Source organism: Aphis gossypii, chromosome 3, assembly GCF_020184175.1.
Source record: "Aphis gossypii isolate Hap1 chromosome 3, ASM2018417v2, whole genome shotgun sequence".
NCBI classification, from domain to species: domain Eukaryota; kingdom Metazoa; phylum Arthropoda; class Insecta; order Hemiptera; family Aphididae; genus Aphis; species Aphis gossypii.
Window position 1 is genome coordinate 46,333,849 of NC_065532.1, and position 27,804 is coordinate 46,361,652.

The following is a 27,804-nucleotide window of genomic DNA, read 5'->3' on the forward strand; positions in this document are numbered from 1 at the left end:
AATCTCGTTCAAAACACCGTCGACAATCCCGACGAGCTGCTGTAAGCCGTTGGTTAAGTGTTTCCGACGAGCTGCTCCGCGATTCCTCGTCCGGCGATATTTTAATTCATTGTTTATAATAATCACAACACGATGGTTTTCATCCGGTCGGATGTCCGTTTCCCCTAAGTCGCATGAACCGCGTACCAATTACAAACGCAACAATTTTATTGTCATTATGTGACCAGCATCTTCGTAATACTATGATACAGCCCGGGTGCGTCCAAGTCTGCGCCTCCACAGAATTCTCGTCCGCCCGGTGACGAAAGTATCGGGCCTTTTTGAAGGTTTGTTTCCGGAAACGTTTTCGCCGTGTACATTCGCGCGCGCTGTGCAGTCGCCACTTGTTGTGCCGCCAGTGCGCCGCAAGGATAACTAGTAACTACTGTCATTCTCACTACTACTAATACTACTGTTACATTTTACGGACTATATAGTTATCCCACGAATAAGGGTTCATAGAAATCTGGTTTGTCTTGTTTTTATGGTGATTTTCCAAACGTTTACAATCAGGTTTAATGATATAACATATATTTCCTTATATACAGTACAACTAGTTTTTCTCGATTGATATAGTCCTTTGAAAAAAAAATTGGTTTTTGCACAAATTAGTGTGGCTAAGTAGTTTTTAATACATAAATATATGTATTTTAGTTGTGTATATATAACATTGTCAGCTTATACAAGTGTCTTAAAAATTATGGCCAGATTATCACATCGAAATGTTTTTCAGACCAACATATTTTGTCAATCGCAAGATGTTACATTGTAGTATTTTATGAAAATAATAACAGTTTTACAACATTTAAACTACGTTTAAGACAATTCTTCAATTTTTATTGTCAAATATATCAATTCAACAACAGTTGCTTGGCAAGTTATTATTCACAGGTTAAACCAAACTTTATTGTATCTAATTACTTTTATCTATGTAATGTAAAAATTCATCAATTTATACCTAAAATTATTTATATATTATTACTTAAACAATTCAATATTTCTAATTTCATTAGGCGGGAACTTATTTACCAAAAACACAAGTGGTTATTTAAAAAAAAACATTCCAATCATTAATTTTGTTTAAAATCAATATTAGTCAATTACTGTGTTCAATTTTTTATTAATTTTATTATCCTAGAAAGTGGGATTTATGATATTTTCTATAAAAAGTAATATTCTATAAATGATAGAGGTAGACAAGGATAACAAATTTATTGTGGTTTCTCTATAGATAATTAAGAAGTATACATTTTTAATCACATATTTTCTGGTTTTGCAAAGAAAAATCACACTTAATTTTAAATATAGTTATGCACAAATAAAATACAATTTATAATTAAAACTATCTTAAAAACTTAAGAGTATGCAACCAAATATATTTATTAGAACTATACTTATCAAACTACTAATTTAATTTACTTTTTAGATAATACTAATATGTTATTGTTATAATAGTGACTAATTTAATTGTTGACAGATTAATGATTAAGTGTACTTTTATTTTATTCCAGTATTAATTATGATATTAGTAATTTTCTATTTTTTATAACTTGATATTAAGAATCTTCATTAATAATTAAAAAAAAAAAAAAATGCTTATTTAATTTTATTTGCATGTGAAATTGTATTAAAAAATCATTAACTAGTAATTATACATATTTAGATATACACTGGCTACTTTATAACTGTATAGTAGGTACTTAAAATTTTTTTAATTATACAATTTTAATGTATGAAGGTTAAATATAAGTAATGTCTTATTCCAATAATCCTTCAAGTTAATATTTATTATTTTTATCTTTTGAAGATTTTTTTGATGAAAAAAAATGTGTATATGTATACATTATTTTTTGTTTACTAAGTTATTAATGATAATTGATTTAAAATGGTCAATAATATTTCTTAACATACATATCTTTATATTTTCTGTTTTTTTTTTTAATTTTAAATTTTAAATCATTTTGGTTTTAGATGTAAAGTATATTGACTAAATAACTTCAAAATGGATAAAGAAACAACACTTTTGTATCAACCGGCCAATCGCATGGAGGATTCTTCATGGAACTTGACTGATGTTCACCTCGATGACATTAAAATGGACAGTAATTTTGCCTGGATGCTGTTCTCGCTGATATCTGGAATGGTTTGGGTAATTTATATTACTTATTACAATTCTAGAGTGACAGCATATATTGTCACCAGGCTGTTGACTCGGTTCTACGCTACCAAAGGATATCTTAGTATAGGTAAATGTTTATATTTTATAATTATTACTTGAAATTTAATTTAAATATTTTTATTTGCTCAAATTAAAAATTTTGAAATAAGTTGGAAAATATGTAAGTATTAATTAAAAACAAATAATTTTTCAGGTTCTTTTACAGTTTGTGCTCTTTCTGGTAAGATTATGTTCAGAGATATTATTTATATCACTGAAGACTATACCATTAGAGTACAAGATGGCTGGTTGATATTCCGTTGGTGGCGATCTTATGTTCCTAAAGATGTATCAGAAGGTTAATGAATCTTTTAATAATTATTTTTTATTATTATTTTAAAACAGTACAATTAGTCTATTATTTTAATTAATATACTTATTCATTTATGATTTATGATTTAGATAACTATGTTATTAGGTATATACTATATATGTCTATTTTTTTTTAGATTTGTCACATTCTGATACTAGGTTGTCCGTTATGTTAAATGGGTTTGAACTACATGTATATAACCGTTGTAAAATGTATAGTAATTTAGAAAAAGTATTTAATTTAGATCCGTCAATTATTCCTTGGGATGAATTAAGTGTCAGTGAGTACAAAATGAAGACATTTTTCAATATTAGGTTTTGCAAAATTTTGTTTTTTATAAATGATACTTATTGTTTTAATTTTTAGAAGAAGAGGAAGCAAAAAATAATAAAGATAAGAAGCAAGAGGCAGTGCTTGGAAAAAGCTGGAGGGACCTTATACCTGTGATAAAAATGGAAGTGTCATCTGTAAGTTTTATTATTTGTTTTATTTCATTAAATTTTTTTGTGATGTTATTATAAATTTTATAATTTAAAATGTAGGGCCGAGTAGTATTTGGGAATCGACTTATACCAACCACTTTACTAGTCAATGTCGAAGAAGCCCATTTTGTATATTCTACTAAGCCAGCTGCTTCAAAATTGGACCATTTTATGCATTTTGTTAAATGCAAAGCAGAAAATTTTAAAGTAAAATATTGTTATATTACATAAATTATTTATGTAAAATTACATTTATTATTATAGGTGATATTAGCACCAAGCCCTAAATATACTGGCATGGCAGATGATCCTCCTCGATACATGGGTGCTGGTTTTGTTGTATTTTCATCAAATAATATAGAACTTTATTACTATATGGACGAACCAGGTAAATTATTTTTATAAAGGTATCTTTGATTATTAGTTGAAAAATTTGTATTTATTCATTTTATAGGGGTTGTTCCTGAAGAACCTGAAATGTTACAATTAGCAAATGGGGATATAGTTGAATCTGCTCCACCCATTTGGGGAATTGATATAAAGGTATTTAAAATTATAACTTATGATTTAACATTTTATGCTAAAATCTATAATTAAATAACAAGGTATAATGGCTATAAACTGTGATATTGTTGGATTTTTGCACATTATTGTATCTAGTTTGTATCAGAACTACTAAAGATATGTCAAGGTATATCTTATTTACCTTTATATTTGTTCATAGTTTTTTTATATATATATAATATTATATAGCAGCAGTTTATTGAATATTATTTAACATAAATATTTTAGTTCAACATAATATTATACCATACTGTTTTTTGTTAATTAATAATTATTATTTTTTAGTGTGGCAAAGGGACAGACTTTAGTTATGGTCCTTGGGCAGACCGACAAAGGGAACATTTATTTAAGTTATTCTTTCCTCAAGATTATCAGGCCCTTAAGGTTAATTGAGTTCTCTCATTTTCCTCATCCATCTAGAATAAATATTAAAACATTTATTATGATGTAATTTATATTTTAGGTTAGTGATCCACCATTACCTGGTGAAAAACGTCAAGTACAAGCATTTGACATTCGTCTGAATACACTTTATGAGTCTACTATTGACATTCTGTTTTCTAAAAATAAAGTAAGCTTTTTATCCTTATTATTTTAATCATTATTTATTTTTAATTGATTGGCCTATTATTATTTATTTATTCTATAAAAGAACAAAAATCTTAATATATTAAGTGAATAATATAACTATAAAAATTAACTTCTAGACATGTATGATTGGAATATACTGTATAATAAGAGTTAAAGAACTAGAATACTATAATAAAGTTGTATTCAATTATATATTTCATTTAGGGCAGGAAAAAAATTTAACAAAAAAATATATTAAACATTTAATTTTTAGTGAAATAGAAATATAATTTGAAACTTTTTATACTTGGCTTCCGGTTTCCTAAGTCCGTATCAAAATTTCAAAAAAGTTTATTATTTTGAATTATGTAAATAATTTCAAGTTCCAATAGGCATTTATTAACTTTGTCTGATTGATCAAACATTTTTGTAGTTTATTTTTATGCATAGGCTCACAGATTTAAAATGGCATGTAATAAATATTTTTAGAAATAATTTTAAAGAATATTCTATGGCATATATATTTTTAAATCAATACTATAACTTTATTTTCAGGAAACTAATGCAATCCATATTAATGTTGGACCTGGTTCATACATGGAAATTACCTTACCATGGCTAGTAGCACATGATGGTTATACCACTAAAATTACTGGGCAGCTACTTCATTTAGAAGCAACTACAAGTTTGCAAGTAAAATATTTATTTTTTTTTATATCCAATTTTTATTATTTATATAATATTAATATTATGTTTAAAGTTTCGCAGTTTATTAGAGTCTGAAACATTAGAATTTACAGCTCATTGCCATTATCCAATTCAATGGAATGATCATCAAGAATGGTTGTTTAATTTAACTGGTTGTAAAGCAACAGGGTGGTTTACTTATGCTCACAAAGGTTTTTTTCAAGGTAAATTTTAAATAAATAACTATTTTAGCCTATTAAGATTTTAAATGTTTTTGGTAAATTCGTTTTTTTTTTTTTTTTTTTATTAGAAATGATAAATGATTGGGCTAGTAAAAGTAGGCCTGATATTTTACATTTTGTGCCATATACGTGGAAGTTTTCAGTTCTTATGAAAGAATTTGAATTAATAACTATTAGTAATGAATACAATTGGATTGATTGTTCATCTCAAAATCAAGAAAATGGTTATTATAATTTATAATTTTTAATAATTTTAATAGAATATTACCTAGTTACAATATAATTTTAATTTTTCTAATTGTATGTACTGTTTTGTGGTATTGTAAAGCTCTTATTGCGGCCAGTGGTGATTTATTTGATTTTTCATTCGATCTTCCATTTACGGAATTTTTGCCTGACACATTACCACTTCGATTTTGGATTCAAGGCGAAAGTATAGATTTATCTATGTATTTACCAGAAGTATATACTAGTCGAAGTGTTTTGCTGTCATTAAATCAAAATGCTAAATTACTTGGACGTGATGGAAAAGTGTATAAGTCAAAACTGGATGATAACGGACGTAAATGGAGAAATGTTTGTCAAAAAAGGTATAGGAAATTGTTTTTAATAAATTCAAATCATGTTATTGTAATAATTTAAAAAATTTTATTTAGTCTTGGATGGGTAGATTGTTGGACCATGCCAATTGTTGCTTTATCAATTAATTTTATTTATCATCCAATGCCAATGTATGGACCACCACCTCAAGCTGACATAACTACACCTGAAAAAGAAGAAAAATTGCTTTCACCAATGAGAATGCAACATCACAAAACACAAAATGTTCCTATTCACTGGACTTTAGTAAGTGGAAATAGGAATATAGTTTTTTATTAAAATAAATACTTTAAAATTTTAATTTTAATAGGATGAAGGTCAAAAATTTGACCCAACTACTTTACCAGCTGATAAAGTCAGTTTAGAGTTGGAAATTGGTTCATCAGTAATGTTTTTATATGGATCTTGGCTTAGGCATTTCTTTCATTTAAAGGTAAACTGTTTTTATTTATCAATAAGACAATAACTAATATGTCATAAGTGTTCTAACTTTTAAACATTAATTCATGTTGTGGTTTAGGAAAGCATATTTGGCGAAGATCAAATTTTTACAGACATGAATGATAAATTAAACCCAAAAAGTGCAAATACAGATAAAGTTATTGATCAAGATAGTAGTTCTTTATCAGATTTAAAAATTCAAGTAGATCCACGTGAATATAGACCACTGGAAGTAGTTATTTCTATTACTATGCATGATTTACAGGCCCACCTCATTAAAGTAAGTTCAATAAAATATTTTTATTATAAAATGTAACATTATTTATCATTTCAGAATTGTAATGATAATGACCCTCCTTGCCCAGTAATAATAATTGAACGTTTTGGACTGGAAATGAAGAAATCATATAGAGACACTCAGTTACAGTTATTGTTATCACCTAGTTTACTTATATCTAGTGATAAATTAGGAAATCGGCCAACAAAAGATCATCATTTAAATCAAGGACATTTAATGCTTTCTGCTTTACAAGTATATATAATAATTTTTTAACTTATAAATACTTATTTTATACTATTCGTATTAACAATTTAATATTATGTATGTTTTAATTTAGATTCGAGGTCATGCTATGTTTAGTGATGCTGAAAGAAATCTTAACCAAGACACATTAGAATATGCTTGGTTATTAGAAATTCAATTGGGAAAACTTAGTGGTAAAGCTACTGCACCTCAAGTAAGATTTATATTTTGTATTAATTATTTATTTTTTCATAGTTTCAAAAAAATAAATTGTTACAATACTTCATAAACTTTTTTTTTCTAAACTTATAGATAATCTAAATCTACTTGAAAATAATACTTTTTCATACTTCTTTTTATTTGTATCATAATTTTGGATATGTTAGTATTTATATATGTTATATTAATAATAAAATACATTTTCCAGTTGTTTCACGTAGTGACTGGTTTAGAGACTATGTTCTTACTAATGTTTGATTCAGAAAATCAGCTCAAACCAGCTCATTTACCACTAGAATGTCATCATGGTTCACCTCCATCAACATGTCCTCATAATGATCCACAAGCCTGTTATAGATGTCCCACAGCTGATGAGATAAAATACCGAATGACTCGTGTAGCTATTGATGCTATTGATATCTATCTAGTTGAGTCTGGTACAGCTATTAACTTATGGGTAAGTATTATTCAATAATGATTTATATGGATTTAAGTTTTTAAATGTAATTAAAATCAATAGATTCAATAATGATAGAAAAAATCTATCTTAAGATAATTTTATAAATCTAGTTTAGAATGGGTTTGATTTTATATTAAAATGATTAATGTGTTTAAAATTGACATGTTAGGAATGAGTAAATTACAGAATACATGTATAATATTGATATTATACACCATGTTTGTAAATTTGTCCAATTGAAACTATTCATTAATATTAATCCACAAACTTTTAGGGGGCCATAATTACTAAAGTATAAAACCAAAATTGATTTTTAAGCACTATCAGTGTATATTAAGAAAATAATGAATAAAATTAAAAAAAAACTAATTAGATTTTGTTATTTTAACTACTGCTATTTTCAAAATTTAAAATTGGTATAAATATAAAACAATTCTACATAAAAAAATATAGAAAATATCTATTTTTTTCTTTGAAATTTAATTTTGTTTATCTGCATCAATATATAAAAAAAAAAAAACAAGTTTCTAACAAAATTAAATATATTTTATGTTACTATATGGATAATATATTATAAACAACAATGTTTGATTTTGTGTTATTTAAAATATCATAATGTTTTGCTCTTATATGAATATATTGAACATAATGTCTGTTCTTCTATTAAGTTATATAATATATGATGTAAATTAAAAAAAAGTATTCAATTAACATTTGTAATAATTATTTGATTTTTTTTAGGCTTCCCCGTTAAGATTATCACATTGTAATTTACATAGTAATCATCTCAAGTCTGGTATTACATTGGTTATTCCAGCGGTTAAACTCAAACAATTTATTTGTGCTGGTACACAAAATACACTTGGACTTAATAGTAACACTAATACTTCTGGAAGTAATCGATCTCAGCAACGGTATATATATATATATATTTTTATCCTAAGAATTTGCTTTTTTTTAAGCATATTGATTTATTGAATGATTTATATTTTTAGAAATATTAGTGGTGTCTCTAATGAAAATCAGGAAATGTGGCTAGAAATTGGTTCAGCATCATTAGGTCCTTTTATACTTGAGTTGGCCTCTTCTTTATCTGACTCAGATAAAAATTTACATCTTGTTCAACATAAGTAAGCTTTTAGTATTCAGATCATATATTATATTTAAATATTTGCTATATTTCTATATTTTTATATTTTTTACTTATAATTTATAGATATCTTAAACTGCATGATGATCGTTACAAAAGATTATGGTTTTTGTGGCCAAGTGATAGTAGATCTCTTGTGACTGGAAAATGTGGTTGTGTTGGTGGATGTGCTTTTTTTGGACGTAATCGAAATGGTCAACGTTTCTTCAAACCATCTAGAAATGATATTCAAGATGGCATCAATATTGCAGCTTTAAGGTTTATAAGTTTTTATTGTTTTAATTAAAATTTTAAAGTATATAGTTTTAAGATATAGGTAATTTTTTATTTTTTAAATTATTATTTCATAGAGTGAACGAAAGTGGAAAAGATCCAGGATTTGGCCAAAGTATTTTACACGATTGTCAATTAATATTTCATACACCACCATACAATATTGGTAGTGGTGTTGTCATACATGATCATCCAGTACCACAATGGCCAAACATTCGTCTTGTAAATAAGGTAAAAATAGTTCACATTTTGTTTAAAATAGGGTTAAATGTTTATGATTTATGTGTATTGATTTACTAATTTAGTTCTGGTTTTAGAATTATCAGTTTTGTTAAAATTTATTTTTATCAAACAACCTAATATAGTATAATAACTAAAATTATCTTAAATAATTCTTAAAAATGAAATTCTCTGTACCTAATGATTAATAATTTCAGTAGTTGAAAGAAATATATTTTTATACCATTTAAAATAAAAATATCTGTAAATATTTGACTATTTAATAAAACATGTAGAACTTAGATTTTGAAGCACTAGGAAGTATTTTTGAGTATTTAAGAAATTTATTTTAGTCACAATTAAAAACTAAAAATGCTTTTTATGTTAGTTTTTTAATTTTAAGTTAACGCTATATATATAAAATATAGTATTATAGTAGGAAAATGCTTTTATAAGTTCAACTATTCTAATTATCTATTAACAAACTACTAAACATTAATTTATAATGAGGTAGATTACATAAATTAAAATAAATGTCTACTATATTAAAGACTGTATAGAGTAATAAGTGTGTTAAAAACTTCTTAACAATTATCTTTTAGACTGGTATGTTCAGCTATTGAAATTGTGAAAAGTATACTATAGATTACAGAGAGTGTATTATAAATTTGCACAATTTAAATAATTCTAATATCATTGTTATGTTATTTATTATTTACTTATTACTTATTACATATACTAGACACAGTTATTTAATTTATATTTTATAATTTAAACGCTTTAAGTTAATAGATATAAATAAAAAAATGTTTTTAATAGACTTTTTTTATCAATTAAATGCTTGCTTTTTTTTAAAAAAATCCAGCTGTTTGGGACTTAAAACATCCCATTATTTCTGCTTTAATAAACTATGCTACATAAATGTTATTTATTATCTAGGGAATAATAATGAAAAAAGAACCAATAAATATTTGTTTTAAGAAAATCATATACATACTTTTTGTTTAAAATGTATAATCGGTTCCTGATAGGTATACCAAGATCAGTCTGAGGGAAGCAAGAACAGTTCTAATGCCCCAACAAATATGCCATACACAATAGACAGTGAAGACATACCTTCTCCTTTACCTACACACCCGTTATCTAGACGTTTCTCTTATTCATCTGCTGCCAGCAGGTTTGTTTGGAACTTTTTTTCAGCAATATTAGTTGCAAAATATCTCTTATTACCTACCATTTTCTAGACTAAATGGAGTACAAACAATAAGTCGCGAAGTGCCGTATTCACGTCTAATTGATGCCAGTCCAACCCCTGTACTTAAAATGGATTCACGACCACCATCACCTCACAGATTTAATACTACTAGGTCCATACTGAGTGTGCCTGAAAACACATTAGCTGTAGACAATGGTGCTTGCCCTAAGTATAGCGTTTCAGATTCTAGACTTGCTGTTGACTATTTTAACACAACAGCCCTACAATATAATGCACTTGTTTCAAGTGCCCAGAATAATTCAGTACGTATTTTCTCCCGTCCCAAATGGCTGGCGAGAGTGACTGGTATTTTAAAAATACCAAATTGGGCTTTATTTTTCTATTTTATGTTTAGATTAGTGCAGCCAATGCTGATTCTATACATTCCTTGCACCAAACCAGTTCAAAACATCCGTATTCACGAACTTTATCTATAACTAGTGATAATCCATCTGAAATCTTTTTTTCGGCTGAAGAAGATCTTACTTTAACTAGTAATCCCAAGAATACTGATAGAATAACTTTGGGTTCAGCCAGGTGTTCTTCATTAAAGAGTTCCTTGAATAATAGTGGAATTGGTCAAAATGAATCTTTTATTAAGTAAGTATTTTAATGCAAAAATGTTTAAATGTTGATATTTTACATATGAAATGTTTAAGGAATCATTTTGGAAGTGAAACAACCATCATACCAAGTAGTCCAGCTCTATTAAGTAATATTACTGTTTCTGGTGACACAACAATTGAGCATCAAGATCATACCATATTAAATATAGACACATTAGAAGTAAAAATAATACTAATTTTTAGTCAAATTCATTTTTTAAATTTATATTCATTTCATTTTATTTACAGTGTGATTTAGCTGATGATGAAAAAACATTACTTGCTGTGGACATGAGTAGAGATGCCATTCGAAGTCCATTATTGAAATCTAAACATAATTTAATTGATAGTGTATGTTCTTAATGGAAATAGTTATTACATGTAAATAAATTATTATAATACCTTTTTAGGAACAAGATGGTGGCATTATAGATTCATCAGATTCGCGTTCAATATCCAGTACATCTTTTATGTCTGCTGTATCATCCCAAGAAGACTTGGCACTTATAAATTTGCATATGCATATCAACAAGCCTATTGTTGATTCTCCATTATTACTCACCACTTATACAAATCATTTATCACAAATAAGTTGTAGTAATTGGTCTCAGACATCATTGCCAGCAGGATCTGATGCATTTACTGTTCCAATTTATCAGCATACAATAGACGATCGTCTTGTATTTATTGGTAAGCTTTATTTTAATGAGTTTTTTTGTTATTAATAATTTATACTTAAATTCAATATTACAGGTAGTAGATATTTACCTAAGTTTGAAACTACAGCTGAAGGTTTTACGAGCTTAAAAATGGTGCCTAGAACAGATTCTAAAGAAAAAGAACCTAGTCCACTTAATACACAAACACAATCTTCAAAAAAATATACATGGGATCAATCACAGTTTGATTTTACTCAAAATGCAAAAGAAACATTTGAAATTGGTATGTTTCCATACAGTATTGCATTTATTATTAGTATTATTACTATTAAATATAATGTATTTTTTAGATTGTGAAGAAGAAATGGTATCTTTGCGAAGTGAAACTGGAACAAGGACCACAGTTGTGATTAAACTCAAAGGAGATATTGATTTGATGGTTACACCATTAGCATTAGAATCACTACAAAAGTATATATAATATTTCAAATTACTTAATTTATTCTGAACAATATTAAAAATATTTTTATATTTTACAGATTTGTTGATAGTTTAATTCCAACATTTACTAATCTTCACCCGCTCACTGTCTTAAACCACTTACATTCCAGTTGTATTAGTCGTGTTGAAGCCGCTAATATACTTAAACGTGATAAATATTTAAGCCAGATGCAGGGTGGAGGAAGTAAAAGGAGTACTGTGGAAAGAGTGAAACCAAATTTAAATAAAGATGCTCAACCTGATTTACAACAACCAAACCGTGTTTATGAAGAATTTATTGCTTCTCAAATTCAAGGAACTGTTATTTTACCAAAAGTATGTTTTAAAAATTATATACTGTTTGAATATAATTGAATTAATTTAACTTTGAATCAATATTACTGAAAAAGTTCTTTAAATATTAAATTAATATGTTTAGAAAACGTTATCTGCTTTTTAACTTTTATATTTTTAATAAATATTTCAGATTAACATTTGTGTACTACAAGCATCTATTGTTGAAGAAGTTATATCTTTTTCAGCGTTAGATAATATTAGAGATTTGACTTGTGTATCATTATTGGCCATATGTCTTGAAGAACTTACTACTAAGTTTCATTTTAGTAAACAGGTTAGTATTCAATAACTAAATAAATATTTTACATTTGCATAATATATTTATTGATAAAATGAATAAGTCTTGATGAGTTTATACCATAACTATTTGAAAGGGTTTTTATATGGAAGTTAGATAAGATTTGAAAAGAAATACTAAATTTCAATAATTTAAAGATATTTCATGTATTTTTAGAATAAATGTATAGATGTCGTTTGTTATGTTAGGTATGGTTTTGGATTGTTGTGGTATGAAATGTATTCAAAAATATTTTATCAATTAAACTACTTTTATGTCAACAAATAATTTGATAAAATCAAATAAAATATCTATTGAAAAGCATATTTATTAGTATTAATGATTGATTTCACTAAAATTGAAAATTTTTTTCATTCTAATTTTCCTTTATATGATATTTATTAAAATTCTTTTTTTTTTCACTATATAATGTGTTAAATTCATATGATTTCTATTTAAAGGCTAGAGAAATTGTACAAACATATCATCCACCTGCTGTAGCACCAAGTGGTCAAAAGAAAGGTGTTTTAAGTAGAGCTGCTGGAAAAGCATTTTTGCTTGGATTGAATATTACATCTGAAGTTGATCCGGAGAGTACTCATGGTGAACCAGTTTATATAGAAACTTCTGAAAAACAGCAAGAAGAAACAGTTATCACACTGCACATAAGTAATTATTTGTTTTTATTAAAATAGAGAAATAATAATTTTTATTATGAAATTAATTTAATTAACTAACAGTAAATTCCATTCAAATCTTTGTTTCTATCATATTTATAAATTATTGAAAATTTAATGCAGAATGTGTAGGACATTAAATTACTATCCATAGATTTTATTTCTGATTAGTACTGTAAACTATTGTTTAGTGATTTACCCTGTATTTGACTTTATGATTATATTAAACTGTTGATAGTATCAGCATTCAGCATAAATATTCATTTATTTTAATTGTAATATCAGACTAAATAATATGTGTTTTTATTTTATGTTGTATAGAAATATAGAATTTATAGATTAGTGTGAATCAAGTAACTAAGTATTTTAATGGTTTAATTATTATTTATTTATAGATAGAGCACATGCTCAACTACGTCGACTGCATAATGAGTGTTCAATATTAAAAGAAGCAGTTATAACAGCTATACCGGGTCATTGTTCTAAAGTAATGTTTAAAACTTGTTCTAAAGGAAAATCTACAGAGATTCAGAACAATGTGAATAGCGATAATGATGAAATGGTGCTGACAAATATTTCTGATGAAAAAATGGGATTTATTATGATGGAATGTGGTTTTGAAGGCATTGCTTTTAAAGTTTGTATTTTGTATAATAAATCTAAATATGTTATCTAAATAAATATGTTAATAACAATTATGTTAATTTTTTTATAATTAGGTTGTAAAAAGATCTAACTTTGAGAAAGAGAATGATCGTGAAATTAGAGATCTTCCATCACCTTCACCAGTACCTGAATCTACAGTTGGAAAAGTATCTCATTCTGAGATTCGACCTAAAAATGATGACAATATAGAATCTAAAGCAAATAGTAAATATTATAGAAATATTATAATATAAGATTGTGATCTAATTGGACATTCTTATTCATTATTATTGAATGAATATTAATTTATTTTTATTGTTCTTAGCTTCTAGCAAACAAGATGTAGGTGGTGGGTCAACACCAATGGCTACTCCTAAGCAAATTAAAACTCCTTCAGAAACCTTTATTAATAATGAAGATATAGTGTAAGTTCCTAAATTTTACTTAATATATGTTAGAGTTATACTATGTTCCAAATTAAATTTGGCTTTTCCATAGTGAAAATACAGTGGCAAAAGTGGGAATTGATAAGAATGCATCGTCTTGTGTCATGGAAGTATGTCAAGTTTGGTTTAATTTTGCTGCACCCCCATTAACACCAATTACTCGTAAAATAGATTATACAAGGTATATGGATTGTAATCTTAATTGATTCAAATAATGTATTTAACTAAATTATATTATGTAGACATGACTGGAATTTACTCAGTACAGCATCACCAGCTATTAATGCATGGATGAATCCTAGTAATCGTTTTGCAATGCGTCTTGTGCAAATGCTACGAACTAGATATAGACGATGTACAGCTGTTGTAACTTGTTTAATGGCTGAGGCATTAGATGTTCAAAGTCTTCATATACCACTTAAAGTATATTTATTTTTATTACTTTTTTGACAATATGATAATTATTAAAATTGATTATATAAACAATATAATTAATGCTAATAATAAGCAATAACTTAATAAATATTTTAATTTTTAATTATATTTAATTTATAGAGCCGTTATAGACATACTACACCCTTGGCTAAAACTCTGCAAGAAGATCCTTCATGTCAACTGTGTAATATATTGCAAAAATATCTTCTTCAAAGTGATGCAGCCATTGATACTAACTTAAAAGATCCATTCTTGCCTAATTTATCAATTTTGAGACAAGTAAATATATTTAAAGTATTTACAATTTTAAATAATTAACTTAATTTAATTTAAATATTTTATAGGGCGTTATTGTTTTAAGTCGTCAGTGGAAAAATATCTTATATACCCCATTATTACTTGAACACAATTTCAAAAGCCGACATCACAACTTAAAACCATTAAATGTAACTTTTGCAGTTTCAGATGCTGAAGAGGTATGTTGTTAATTTGATCAATTTTTTTTTTTTTTTTAATTCAAAATATTAAAATTAAATGTAGTTCAGATACCTACTTGGGATAATTTACTGGTAAAAACAAAATTTCAAATTAGTATCCTTTTCCAAAACAGGTGTTTTATGATTGTGGCTATTTAAATTCACATCGAAGTCCAAATACATCACACAATCCCGATTTATTTATATGTAAGCAAAAAAATAGTATCCAAGTATTTAAATATCATTATTTAAAAAAAAAAAAAAACATAATCACTTGGTGTAATGCTTTATATGGTTCATTAGGTGTCTCATTGTGTAATACGTTTATTCATTGTCACTATTAGTGTCATTCTAAGGGTGCTTTATGGTTTGCTAATATTAATAATAGTTACACATTAATTTGTGTTAATATGTGTACATTAATAATGTAATATTAATTTGTTATTTCATATTTACTGTATATTTTGGATATAATCATAATTATTTGTAATTTGTTGCCTTGGGTATCATTTGTATATATGTATTTTTTGGTCATATGCTAAAGGATGGGGAGGCTTCTGGGGAAGAAGGCGGAGAAGGAATAACGGACGAGTGTGCTATGCTGCTGACCAGCGAACGTCATTCGCATGTATCTACATTACAACGGGTACTCAAATCGCATACAAACAAATGTGGTACGACATGTAAATGTTAAAAAATTAGATATTATATAAAATAAAATAATTTCGTATTTGGTATACAATATGAATTGTATATATTTATATATCCTTGCATGCCGCTTTTTACATTTATCATTATAAACGAGTTTTTATCTTTGAGTATACCTATTTGGTTTTAGATTTCTATTTATTGGTAAATATCTTTTATTTCTTATTATGGTATTCTAATTAAATATATAATGTATTAGTATCATAACACATTGAAAAAAAATTGCTTATAGTTTTGTAATGGCTACCTGTTAAAAATACTTATACTTTTATTAATATATTATAATTGTTACGTGTTTTGCTATATCTAATAATTTATGCTGTACAACTAATATTTATAGTATAAAAGCTGATTTGAAATAATTGGTGCATGCTTTTTTTTTTTTTTTTAAAAAAAAAAAAGAATAAATAAATATTAGTAAAATCACTATATTTAGTCAGTAGTTATTCATCAAGATTTTAATTACATTTTATCTTAGTTTTATTAGTCATTATGGCTGATTAATTTATTAAATATTTGCATATAATAGATAGCCAATGTTCATCAAACAAATTTTTTTGTATTGTATTTATTTTTAAATATATATAGATTGATACATTTTATTCTATTATTTTTTTTTTAACTTAATGCTTCAAATTGGGTTTTATTTGCTAATTAACTTGTTTAAAGCTTTGGTAATTAATTGCTGAAATTTAAATTAAAAATATATTATAATAAATTATTATTTATGATAGGGCCAAAAGGAAATTATGGTAATGAGTCTCATTATTATGATCCATTTTCTCCGACCGGTGTGACAGATCAGCCAAATGAGAGTGTTGCAATTAGTTCTCATAATTCTTCTTGTGATCAACCTAAAAACAATAAATCACTATTACCTACACAAATGCCAGCTTCATCTAGAGCTAGTGTGATGTTTCCAATATTGGATGATACAGTGCAGCATACATACAAAAATATTGTTGAAGTTCCGTTAGGTGACAATAATTATCAAGCTCCGGTAGAAGGTGAAAATTTAGCTGGAAGTGTCGAAGCTATAAACATGTCTCCACAAAAATCTGATCGTAATGAAGATCTTTACACTTGGATGGCCAAACAAGATTTTATTAATCCTGAACCTCGAGTATCTAATAGATTGGCAAAGGCCAAAAAAATACGAAATTGGGTTTGTAGATTTATAATGATGTAAATATTTAGTTATTTATCTAATTATCCAATATATTTTTATTCTTCAGCGACTACGTAAAGGACCATTACGTACATCTGAATCAAAAAATATACCTCTTACATCCGATAATCAATCATCAGCTGATTTTGCAGAATCAGATTCATTACGTTTTAATATATTTCCTAAATATGATTCACTACGATTATTGGATGCACATCTCATTTTTGAACCGTTACTATCTAGTCTTGGAGTTATGCCTCAACAAATGGTTAACCCTAATTCAAGTAATTTTGTATTGATTATACTAATTAATATAAAAAAAATTAGCTTTTATTACTTCAAACAGAATATTGAATATCAGTAAAATATTTAAATAGTTTCAATAATAAGAAAATATAAGTTACAGGGTGATTAAATTGAACGCATTTAATGTTTACAGGAACTTATTATTCTATATTTTTTCACATATATATTAATTATAATTATATCCTTTTCTCTTTTGTAGTTTTAATTGTTTTTCCTTTCAATATTTTACTAAAAAAATTTTAAATTATCAAAGCAAAAAAACTATTTAGAGATTTTTAGATGTTTTTACTGTGGAAAATGACAATTTTTTCTTGTATGCACTTATGTTTACATTTATATAATAATATGTTTACATTATTATTTACTTATTTTTATTATTTATTTTTCTATTATTTACTGTATAATATAATTTATATTATAATATAGGTAACAATGGTATGGCAGCACTTGACTCTTGGGGATCTAATTTGTCACTTGTTGGAAGTCTTGAAACAATGCGTATAGACATTGTTGTCAGTGAGTATGGAAAAGTTCCAGAAACAGGAAAGAAATCAAAATCCTTTAAAAACAAATCAAAATCAGGTATACGATTATACCTCTTACATCTTTATCTTCACATTAAAATGTTAATTATATATTTTAGAAACTCCATGGTTAGATTTATTACCTGAAGTACCTGCATTCTTGTGTGATCGTGTTAGTATTGAATGCGATGTACGTCGATCAGCAGATATGACAGTTGTTGATGATATTCGACGACAAAGACGTAATATGTTATACTTATCACGAGGCCAGTTAAAAAAACATTCAAACACATCATTTAATATTTGTGTTTCTGTTAGATATATTTCTCAACAGGTGAGATATATAAAGAATATAAATTATACATAATAATTACAGCATTACAATGTGTATTTCTGTTTTTATCTCTATGCATTCCTATCCTCCAATTATTTTAATTAAATTTTCAGGTTAATATGCCTCTGTTAAGACTACTTAATCAAATAACTAATATGTATCAAAATGTGAAAGATACACAAACAGAGCTTCGTGAACAACAGCCTCATCCATATGTTTCGCGTACTAATGCTAAGCCACCAACATCACAATCAGGTAAATCCATATTTTTATTTCATCCAAAATACATTTCATTATTAGGTTGGTTGAATAATTTAGATCAATCAGAAGTACCAGTACCCACACCACCTCCTATCAAACGATTTTTGCCACGTTCAGCTAGCGAATTGAAACCAATTGTATCGCCTTCTCCGTCAATACGTTCAAAACACCAAACGTTAGCACAAAAACTAAGATCAACTGGTAAAAGTGTTAAAGGTTATATGAATTTGAGTGAAACTCCAGTAGTAAGCGAATGCTTAACTCCGAGTTTATCAGAATTTGAACGCATTACACCAATGAAACCCATTGACGAGGTGGATTCCAATATTGTGTCAATGACACCTAGATGTTGGAAGACTGTTTACCATTTATTAGAATTATATGCTACAATGCCTGAAACTAAAACTGTGACACAAAGAATATCATTGGGTGTAGATGTATCAGAAGGATATAAGGGCACTAAAAAATATGATATACTATCAGAGGCCAAATCTTGTGATGATATTGATAAAGACGGGTCTACAAGTACTCCAGTACCACCAGTTTCACAGCTAAATCAGCGTAAATCATTTTTTTTATTTTTTTACATTTATGTTTTTCATTTTGTAGTCATTATAAATTTGTAAACATTATATTATAGGAATAACAAAGGAAGAACGTACAAGACTTATGGTGTTTGTTGTAGTTCGTATACATCGAACTAGACTATTGGCCACATTAAGTGGTTTAAAATTAGAAGCAGAAATTACTAACTTACATACCAGTTCAACTTTTCGAAAGAAAACTCGGCCCCCAAGTCTAGAGTGTTCTTTGACTGGACATATAGGTCGTACTATGATAGTACTTTTAGAAGGTGTTGCACCTAATCAACAGACTGTTGTTAAGGTTACTGTAGGTAAATCACAGACTTTATATTCAAGTATGAGTCGTCGAACAAAGGATCAAAATTCTGGTTTATTAACAATTGGTGTTGTAAATATTGATATCCCTCAACATCCTGTTGCCCTTCACGGAATGATGACAAGAGGAAGCAAGCAACTTTCATCTACCTTACAAGTAAATTATCAATTAATATTAGTTAGTACATCACATAATATTTTTCTATTAATATTATGGTAATTATTGTTTAGGAACTTCGTGTGGCTCGAACATCTAGTCGAATGGGACGTGTTCCTACTATTGATGAAAGTGATGCGCAAGGATCTATAGGACTACCAAGTATGACTGCTCAACAAAGTCCAATGGTACAGAGAGTGCATAAAGAAGAAGTTAATAAGGTTTTTGTTCCTGAACCAAATGTTTTGCTACAACCATTAGTTATGCACTTCACTGCTGTCATTCAAGTAATATAGTTATAATTTATAAACTGTGATTGTTATTTATTTTTATTTTTTTCTCAGTGTTTAACCGTCACTGCTGCTTTATTGCCTTCTTTAAGAGCACAATATAAAATGGATCAAGTTACCAGCAATGGATATACAGGAAATAAAGCAAAGTTTATAATTGATTTGCCACAACATACATTATCGTTTTCAACTAAAATCCCGGTTTGATTTTTAAATTATTATTAAATTTACATTATTTAAATTAAATTTTAAAACAAATAGGTGACTGAGACAAATTTACCATCAGAAGCTAGTATAGAACTTCCAAAAGTGCATGTATCAGCAGAATATATACTTGATGGTGGTTTAAAAACAGGAGAAAATCAATTTTCTGGAACAGGTAAAATTTTTAAAATTTAAAAATATATAGAAATATTTTATTACATTGAATTAATTTTTATTTGTCAGATGGTGCTGTACTACGCCAAGGAAATTATTTAAGCGCTGTGGCTGATATTGGTGTATTTGAACAATCACTCACAACAGATTTGTTAAACCATTTAGTATTTGTTCAAAAAGTATTCATGAAAGTTAGTTATTTTATAATTAATTGGATTCCTTTTATTTAAATATTTAAAACCTATTATGTTTGTAGGAAGTCAATGAAGTCGTTCAAAAAGTATACGGAGGTGAAAAACCTGTACCTATATGGTTAGAAGATAATGATACAAATCGTTCTTCTCCTGTCAAAAGAATATTGTTTTCATTGACTGTAAAAATGAGGGTAAATTTTCAAAAGTTGTTAATATATTATTTTTAATAATATTAAAATTATTATACTAAATAGTCTAAAACTGAAAGCTAAAACAATTTTTTTATATTGGTACATATATTATTGTAGCGCATAGAACTTACAGCTACTACTCCAACAAATTGTGCTGTACGATTGGAAACAGGATCAGCAGACTTTCAACTATCAAATAGAGTACAAAATGTATCAGGCTCGTCTTATCAAACATCTGAACAAGTTAAAATTTTTGTCAAAGCCCATATTGATGTAAATTTATCACTTGGTCAGGTGATACGGAACCCATTGTTTGAAGAGGCTGATCCTGAATTCCAAAGTTTTGCTTTTTTCAAAACAAGAATAGGTAATTGTTGCTATTATATTCATACTTTGTATATCAGACAGTCATATAATATATTTTAATAATTAATCATATTAACCTTTTAATTTGTTACACTTAATATTTATAAATTTTATTTCTTATAATATTTTTTAATTTTTAGAGTTACGGAATGCTTTCCAAGGAGAAATGGTTGGTGAAGGCGAAGACAAAGAAGTAATACTTATCACTCTACGAAGACCATTAATTTATATTCAACCTTTGGCTGTGGACAAGGCAATATTAGTTTGGTTAAACTATAAAAATGCATATGAATATTGGAATGAACAAAGGGCAAGTTTAAATAAGGAAGTTTTGACAGCTACTCAGCCGTCAACTGAAAAATTGCCATCTGATAAAATTCCAGTATCACCAAATTTGGGTACTATTTTCTTACAACTGACTGTTGAAGATATGGGTATTTGTGTGCCTTTAAATCCACTTCCCCAGGTATTTAATTATATTTATAAATTTAAATTTTATAGTTTAAATAAACATTAATTTATAAATTTATTTTAAAGACAACATGGGGTTTAAATCGGTCAATTTTTATGGACTTTGAGTCATGTTCTGCAGTGGTAGTTACATTAGAATCAACTAGTATATCAGCATGTAGTTCTGGATCTCTTGTCAGTAAGGGCCGTTTCATTGGCTTATGTTTAAGATTTGCTGATGATTTTGATTCATCTCTTGATGATTGGAAACCTGATATAACTAATGAACTTGTATCTACCGCCATGAATTTGTGCATAGTGTCAGAAGGAACATATGAAGTATGTAGTCGTACAACTTCTCAAAAATTAGATTCTGTTACAGGTATATAGGATTTTATAATTAATACCATGATAAATAATTTTGCTATTAAATATTAAAATATGTAATTGTATATTGTAGAAAATGCAAAATGGTTTCTAAATGTAAAATGGCAAATGGAAGGTGTTGACATGCATTTAGATGTAAATATAGGAAAACAGCTTAGTGCATTAGGACATACTTTAACTGCTTTGACTGGAGTACAAGATACTGATGATCCATTATCAGATAGTGATCCTATATCTCAAGACAGTGATATTATTAGACATAAATCAAACATGGAAGGTGATATATTAGCGTCTTTAGCCATTGATCCCACCATGAGTGCTAAGACTAGATCAAAGATAATTGAGAAAGAAATGTATGAACAAGCTAAAGCCATAAATGATTTACGTTCATTGGGAGCATCTCAAGGGACTATTGAACACGAAGTAAAGCGTTTACGAGAATTGGAAGCAATGGTTTTCAAAGGGTTCAGAAGGTGAGATTTGGTTTTAAAATGTATTATTATTTGATGCTAAACAATTTAATTTTTAGAGATATGATTCAGAAATTAAGAAGACAAAGTGTGAAAGGTAAATCAAGCTTAAAGGGTAAATTTGGACTTAGCAACAAAAGTTCTACATACAGATCAAAGTCATTTATTGTTTCACCTACACAAGAAGTATCAGAATTCAAAGAAACTCAAAGGTAATGTAATCTTTATACATTTTATTCAAATTAATTATTAAAACAATACAATAAAAATTAAATTAATAATAAATTTGTTAAGTCCTGACGAAGTGACTAGTTTAAGTAGTGTGGAAAATTCTCCTCAAGCTGGACCCCAACGTTCAACATCATTCAGGGTGACAAACCCTGGTCATGTAACATTCAGTAACACTAAAGAAATATTCCGACAAAGTTCATTGCCCAGTGCTAGCTCTGAACAAAGCTTAACTACAGAAGGTGATGATAGTTGGCCAAACACAGATTATGGCGGACATATGGATGCAAGGTAATTGTGTTTTAAACTTAAAAACTATATTTATTCATCAAATCAAATATTATTTTGATAGGGATGACTTTTTGGTTAATCCATTATTTGTATCGGGCGCTACTCAAAAACCACAAGAACCTAATATTGATTTTGAATTAGATGTAAAAGTTTTTATTAATAGTGGGAAATGTGTATTACACACTAAAGATTCTGTCAAAGATGATGAAATAAAATTGTAAGTATTTTAAAAATTGTTAATTTTTAAAACTTTTAGTGACTGTGATTTATTTTTAAGAATGTCTAGAATGAAAAAAGAACGTAGCTGTTCTGGTGGTGTATTTGAATATGTACCTGGAAGTCCAAATTTACCTAGACGTTCTTATAAAGATAAACTAGGTGCAAATAGTACATCAAGTTCTCGATTAAGGCATCACCAAACAGTGACCAATACATTATCTCAACTGTCTGAACTAACTATATTTCATATTCCTGGATTGGATTTCAAAGTGCATTACGCATCTAAAATGGTGTCTGATGAAGGTCAATCCCTTATGTACTCAATTGATTCAAGTGGAGTAATTAGTAGAAAAACAAGTACAAAAAAAGCTAGCCTTTATTGTTGGGCTACACTTCAAAGCATACCAGAAGAGACTATTATATCACCACATATACTCGAATTCCTAGAGCAAACTTTAGCTCCTATACCAGCACAACAATTTGCCGATACAGGTATTTTTTCGTATTTTTATTTTTCACTAAAGATATTAAAAAAATGAAAAAATGGTAATCTTCCTTTTTTTAGGTACATTTGATACAATGTTTGCTACAGAAAATGATGACGATTTGTTTGCACCATATTTAACACCAGGACAATACGCTTATACTTCATTTCCTGTAGATGTAATTGTCTACCTCCATGTTCAAACATCAACATTTCGATTTTCATGTTTGCCAGTTTCACGTGTTGAGTGTATGCTGAAGTTACCATCATTGGATATTGTATTCTCTTCTAAAAGAACTGATTCTTCTAATGAGTAATATAGAAATTGGCTAATTATTAATTATTTATTAATTACTTTTACTTTTTTCGTGCACATCCTTGGTTATTAGACTTGAAGATTATTATGAAGACTCCAATAGTCTACCAGTTGCAGTTGGAGGTTTAAGTATAACTGGAGTAATGGCAGACTTTTCTATGTATATTTTTCATCCATATGGAGGGAAAAAATCATGTAAATTAATTATTAATTTAAAATATATTACATGATTAGTAATTACCTATATTTATTATTATTTTTTTTTTTATAGCAGCCAATCTAAAAGAGCCTCATGCTCATGCATGGTCACCTTTAGCCGATGGTGAACGCAAGGATTCTTTAAGTGTTAATGTTGAATTTATTAAATTTCACTTATCCAGAAGTAGGAAGCTTAATTTTGAATCTGTGCCTGGTCCTAAGAGTACATCTGATCAAAGTCATGCCACTATTAGATTCTCTAGTAAGTATTTTTTTTTCTTTTGTCTACTTATTATTGTTTTATTTTTTTTTTAATAAACTAAAAATTGTGATTTTTTTTAGCCATTGTTGATATAGGATCTGCTTCATTCAAATATGATATGAGGCGGTTGACTGAAATTTTAGCATTTCCCCGTGCTTGGTATAGACGTAGCATAGTGCGCAGACTTTTCTTAGGTGATCTTACCAGAACTGTTCCAAGCAGCGTGTTTAGTGACCACAGTAACAATGTGGATCCTGAAGATTCGTTAGTTAATATAAAATTAATATTGATTATTTTTTTAAATTGTTGTTTATTTTTTTTTAGATATGGAAATTTTACACCCGATACTAAAAAGCCTTCCCGTGATAAACTTCACTTGAATATTAAAGGTGATAAACATTTACCATTAGAAAAAAAAAAAAATAATTCAACAAGCCATGACTCAAGTCCAGATCAGAAATCTAGTAGTGTTGGTGCAGCTGCTTGGGAAACGTTAGTGATATTTGCAGTAAACTTTAAGAGACTTAATGTACACATGAATATGGGAAATGTAATGGGAAATGTTACGTAAGTAAATTAATTTTATTGAATAATTTTGTTAGCATAATTTGTAATTATAATATTTGTTTAGTTGGTTATCTAAACAATTTCATTCTGAAGGCCGATTATCAATTGGAAGTACTGGTCATAAAAACATGCATATTGGATTAGGTCTTGGTGGTTCCGGACTTGACGCTAAAGGCGGTATTGTCGGTGGCACAATTGAATTGAATAAAATTAACACCTATGGTATGCTTTATATAAATTTAATTTTAGTTAAAAAATTTTTTTTATGGTTTTATTGTTTATAGTTTTGATTAGAGAAGATCCAGGTTCAGAGCCTCGTCATACTGTTGGTTTAAAATTGTCAGCACTTGAACTTCGTTTAGATTATATGGGCACAGCAGTATTAATGTCAAGAGTTAGCTCACTTGAAGTAGTTTTAAAGGATGAATGGAAAGTGTTGAATAAAAACATATCAACTGATAGTGTACATGACTCTAGCAAACGTCCAGGAATCGTGTTTATGCACGGTGATCTTGGTTGGGACCAATTACAGATGATGATATCCAAAAGCACATCCTCAGATATTATGAAAATGTTCTATAAATTGGAAGAATTCTTCTCACAGCAGTTTAAGTCCAGTAAACGAGTTTTTTCAAGTCTACAAGACCACAGAGAATCAATCAGCAATGAGAAAAATTCAAAAAAGAAAACTGTGAGAAGACGTATATTGATTTCAACTTCAAGTCCAGATAGTATGTACTATTATATAAATTTACATTTATATTTTAACATTTACATATTCATTTTATGTCTACTGTAATTATTTTTAGACATAAGTCCAGATGAATGTAAACATCACCATCGACATTGGCAACGTGCATTAGAAGCAGTTTCTGGATTGAGATTATCCACATTAAAATACCCTTTGCCACATTGGGGTACTGTTTTAGGTGGAAAAATGGATTTACATGGTGTAAATATATCTTTGGCATGCTTTCATGGCATTAATTTTAAATCAAAGTCATGGGCATTATTTTCCTTAAAAGAACCATGTATATCATTTGCAACTGAAGCTCATGAAGTGTTTAATTTTGAAGGTAATGTATTTTAAATGTTGTTAATAAGAATTTCAAAATAAATAATATTTTTTTTTATGAATACATAGATTCTGGACCACTCTGTAGAGATGACTTGGATATAAATATAGTTCAAAATCTCACTTTCAGCTTGGGTATGGAGGGTACCGTACGGCCACAACACAGTATGGCAACTGTGTGTAAGTTTAGTCGTAATGTCCTTTTTCCACCTCAGTTCAAAACTATCCAAGAATGGTTTAATTACGCCTTTGCATTAAGTGAAATAGATGGTAAATATTTTATACTATTATTTTATAATTAGGTATTAAACTTAAAAAATATGTTATTCAAAATATGTAGAAGTTGACCGTTTCCCAAGCTTGGAGCGTGAGAAACAAGATACGACTGAGTCAGCACCACGCTCACGTACACCAAAACCTCAAGAGAACTTGACTCATACGCGTGAAGTCATATTTGCATTGCCTACTTTACAATTAAATCTAAAAAGCAACCACACACAACCTGTCAAGTTACCTTCTCCATATGATATCAAACCTATTGTTGAGTGTAGTTTTATAACAGAGTTTGAAGATCATATTTTTGTAACTGTAGATGCAGAAGCTTTTTTCTTTCTACATGATCTCATTACATCTTATATATTGGAAAAAGATAAAGTTGTAAGTTCTAGTGATGTTTATTGTTGTTATTTTTATTAATTTATAAACTTTCTTAATTTAGTCTTCCATGACTAATCGACCTCAAAGTCCAGAAACATCAAACACTGGAAATACTAGTCAACCTACTATGGAATCGCCTCAATCGTTTACTAATGATTGGAGGGATTACAATTGTACCACTTGGCATTTGGAACCAACTGTCAGGTATGGAGGAATAATGATATTTAAATAATGTTAAACTGAAGATAGTAATGTGTAGAATAGGCTTTTAATAATAATATATTTGAATACATTTTAAATACGTTATTTATTTTAGATTACTGTCTTGGGGAGGCAAAAGTATTGAGCCCTATGGTGTAGACTATATATTACAAAAGCTTGGTTTCTCACATGCTCGAACGACCATACCAAAATGGATGCAAAGAGGGTTCATGGATCCTTTAGACAAAGTGTTATCTGTGCTTATGTTACGGATGATAGCAATAGCACGAGAAGAAGATGTTTCCCGAAGGGATGATCCTATATAAGGCCAAACATTTAATTAAAAATTCAAAATAAAATAATTCCAATGGACGTGACAATTGCATTCTTTTATCATACTAAAGTTATATGCTGCAAAAATATTATATTTTTTACAGGAAAAATAATTCTATCTACTTAAGCTTGTCTTGTTCTATTTATTATGGCCAAGGCAGTTATTTATTAAGTATTTTATATAAACCAAAGATTAGTTATATTTTTTATTATTCACGCGCAAATTAAAGGCTGCATTGAATTAACAATATTTAAGGTAATTAACATATTATTGTCTATAAACAAAATTATATTGTATAATATAATATTCCTTTCCTCTTTTACATTTGGATAATTCTTAAAAATTGTTTAGCATTTGAATTATTAAAATGTATTTTTTATTTTATTTTGTTATTGATGTATACATATTAAATAATATAATGATAAAATGATTGAATATATATTATATATATATATATATATATTTTTGGTATTGTATTGTGAGAATTTGCAATGAAAAAAACTTGAAATATAAATTACAGAATAGTAGTGAAAAATGCATACCCATTGCATTGCATTATAGATGAAATGACATAAAT

General features: G+C 27.8%; 1 protein-coding gene across 6 annotated transcripts; it reads left to right on the forward strand.

The window, feature by feature from the left end:
• On the forward strand, window positions 1-27,611 carry LOC114122231 (transmembrane protein KIAA1109). 6 transcript variants are annotated; one of them, XM_050204835.1, is made up of 75 exons: window positions 1-326; window positions 2,011-2,285; window positions 2,412-2,555; window positions 2,707-2,850; window positions 2,937-3,037; window positions 3,113-3,259; window positions 3,317-3,440; window positions 3,507-3,595; window positions 3,902-4,000; window positions 4,080-4,187; window positions 4,742-4,879; window positions 4,947-5,097; window positions 5,184-5,339; window positions 5,444-5,705; window positions 5,772-5,961; window positions 6,026-6,148; window positions 6,236-6,436; window positions 6,491-6,688; window positions 6,774-6,893; window positions 7,107-7,355; window positions 8,100-8,272; window positions 8,354-8,488; window positions 8,575-8,766; window positions 8,859-9,012; window positions 10,032-10,177; window positions 10,245-10,518; window positions 10,611-10,855; window positions 10,915-11,041; window positions 11,110-11,211; window positions 11,271-11,550; window positions 11,614-11,802; window positions 11,870-11,990; window positions 12,059-12,335; window positions 12,487-12,630; window positions 13,095-13,302; window positions 13,706-13,947; window positions 14,030-14,180; window positions 14,281-14,380; window positions 14,454-14,582; window positions 14,644-14,824; window positions 14,957-15,115; window positions 15,181-15,312; window positions 15,857-15,986; window positions 16,755-17,185; window positions 17,256-17,472; window positions 17,921-18,076; window positions 18,138-18,352; window positions 18,466-18,607; window positions 18,671-19,174; window positions 19,254-19,669; window positions 19,744-19,956; window positions 20,014-20,160; window positions 20,221-20,338; window positions 20,407-20,528; window positions 20,594-20,722; window positions 20,840-21,089; window positions 21,229-21,554; window positions 21,626-21,920; window positions 21,999-22,398; window positions 22,455-22,607; window positions 22,690-22,914; window positions 22,976-23,131; window positions 23,192-23,625; window positions 23,699-23,930; window positions 24,007-24,128; window positions 24,205-24,393; window positions 24,474-24,657; window positions 24,718-24,960; window positions 25,025-25,182; window positions 25,245-25,691; window positions 25,770-26,036; window positions 26,105-26,305; window positions 26,376-26,692; window positions 26,754-26,896; window positions 27,009-27,611. In XM_050204835.1, the coding sequence occupies exons 2-75, from the start codon at window positions 2,042-2,044 to the stop codon at window positions 27,217-27,219; spliced, it is 14,742 nt and encodes a 4,913-aa protein (XP_050060792.1). In that variant the 5' UTR covers window positions 1-326; window positions 2,011-2,041; the 3' UTR covers window positions 27,220-27,611. The 6 variants fall into 6 exon arrangements, with proteins under 6 accessions (XP_050060792.1, XP_050060789.1, XP_050060791.1 ...); XM_050204832.1 differs by having other exon boundaries at window positions 1-417; window positions 24,474-24,960; XM_050204834.1 differs by lacking the exon at window positions 15,857-15,986 and adding an exon at window positions 15,447-15,519 and having other exon boundaries at window positions 24,474-24,960.
• Window positions 27,612-27,804: the final 193 nt, after the last annotated feature.